General features: G+C 40.8%; 1 protein-coding gene across 1 annotated transcript in view; it reads left to right on the top strand.

Moving 5' to 3' along the window:
* The first annotated feature begins 778 nt into the window (after positions 1–778).
* Positions 779–1,417, top strand: part of LOC118761728 — a 3,817-nt gene continuing 3,178 nt past the window's right edge. Inside the window, exon 1 of the mRNA XM_036499874.1 lies at positions 779–1,098. Within this exon, the coding sequence (XP_036355767.1) occupies positions 900–1,098 (199 nt within the window). The 5' untranslated portion in view covers positions 779–899. The remainder of the gene's footprint in view (positions 1,099–1,417) is intronic.

The following is a 1,417-nucleotide window of genomic DNA, read 5'->3' as shown; positions in this document are numbered from 1 at the left end:
GCAAGCCGCCTTTTAAAGCTATACCTGTTGTATGTATGTGTGAGGGCGACTATACTGCGTTTATGTGCTTGGGGAAAATGTATGTATACACTCGTCTCTCTGTGTATGTGTATGTGTGTTTGTGCAAGCGTATGTGTTAGGTGCATGTCTATGTATGTATGAGTGTATGTACGTGTGAGTTTCTTCGAATGAAAATCATTAAATATGTCCCATGTGATTCAGGTATTGAAATGGAAGTTAGAATTTATTCCTAATTTCGGCTCAAGGCAGATGAAAACACTGTTTTGAGGGGAGGGGAAAATCGGTTATACCAACCTTGAAGCGACGAGCTGGCAGAAACGTTACCACGTCGGGCGAAATGCTTAGCGGTATTTCAGCTGCCGTTACGTTCTGATTTCAAATTCCGCCGAGGTCGACTTTGCCTTTCATCCTTTCGGGGTCGATAAATTAAGTACCAGTTACGCACTGGGGTCGATGTAATCGACTTAATACCTATGTCTGTCCTTGTTTGTCCCCTCTATGTTTAGCCCCTTGTGGGTAATAAAGATATAGGTTATACCAACCCCACTACTTGACTGGTACGTTATGTTATCGACAAAGAAGGCAAAGTTGGTCTCAGCGGGATTTGAACTCAGAACCTAACGGTTTGGAAAAAATTCCGCCAACCATTTGGTCCGATGCATTAACCATTTCCGCCAGATTGGCGCCTTTTTGATTTTAAACCGTTGAATACCATTATGACGTCATAATTACAAAGGGAGAGAAACGAGAAAATCTCTTAACGTTATTCCTTTGCGATTTATGCAGCTTGTTTGACGATAACTTCTTGTAGGTTACTCTTGCGATTCATTCCTTTGCGTTAATAAATTTACTGATTATTATTTTTTATTTGTTGGAAAATGACAGCTAATGTTGGAGAGCAGGGCTTCCTCGCACGTCTGCGTGCAGGAGCCAAGCGACTTATCGAAGCTTTATGCCCGTGTTTGAAGAAACCGAAAACAGATGAATATGCACCAGAAGGCGACGTAGACGTTTCCTCACTGATAACAACGTCAGAGGAATCCAATCTGAACCAGTGTGCTACCACAGATATAGAGGGTGAGTTCAGTTGAAAACACTTTGAAATTTTATGTAACACATATTCAATTTAAGGGAGACTGTTCTATCTTGAAGACAGTTCTATCTTGTCTTTACATGTCTCTGTCTACGTGTTTGTGTGTGTGTGTATGTGTGTGTGTGTGTGTGTGTGTGTGTGCGTGTGTGTGTGTGCGTGTGTGTATGTGTGTGTTTGTGTGTGTGTGTGTGTATGTGTATATATATATATATATATATATATATATATATATAACAAAGTTTACGTGGGGTTGATGCAATCGACTTAGCCCCTCATCCGAAGTTAGTACTTTGTACCAAAATG

Source organism: Octopus sinensis, unplaced genomic scaffold (genome assembly GCF_006345805.1).
Source record: "Octopus sinensis unplaced genomic scaffold, ASM634580v1 Contig16843, whole genome shotgun sequence".
Classification (NCBI taxonomy): Eukaryota; Metazoa; Mollusca; class Cephalopoda; order Octopoda; family Octopodidae; genus Octopus; species Octopus sinensis.
The sequence above is the reverse complement of the archived record's forward strand: the minus strand, read 5'-3'. Positions and strand labels throughout refer to the sequence as shown.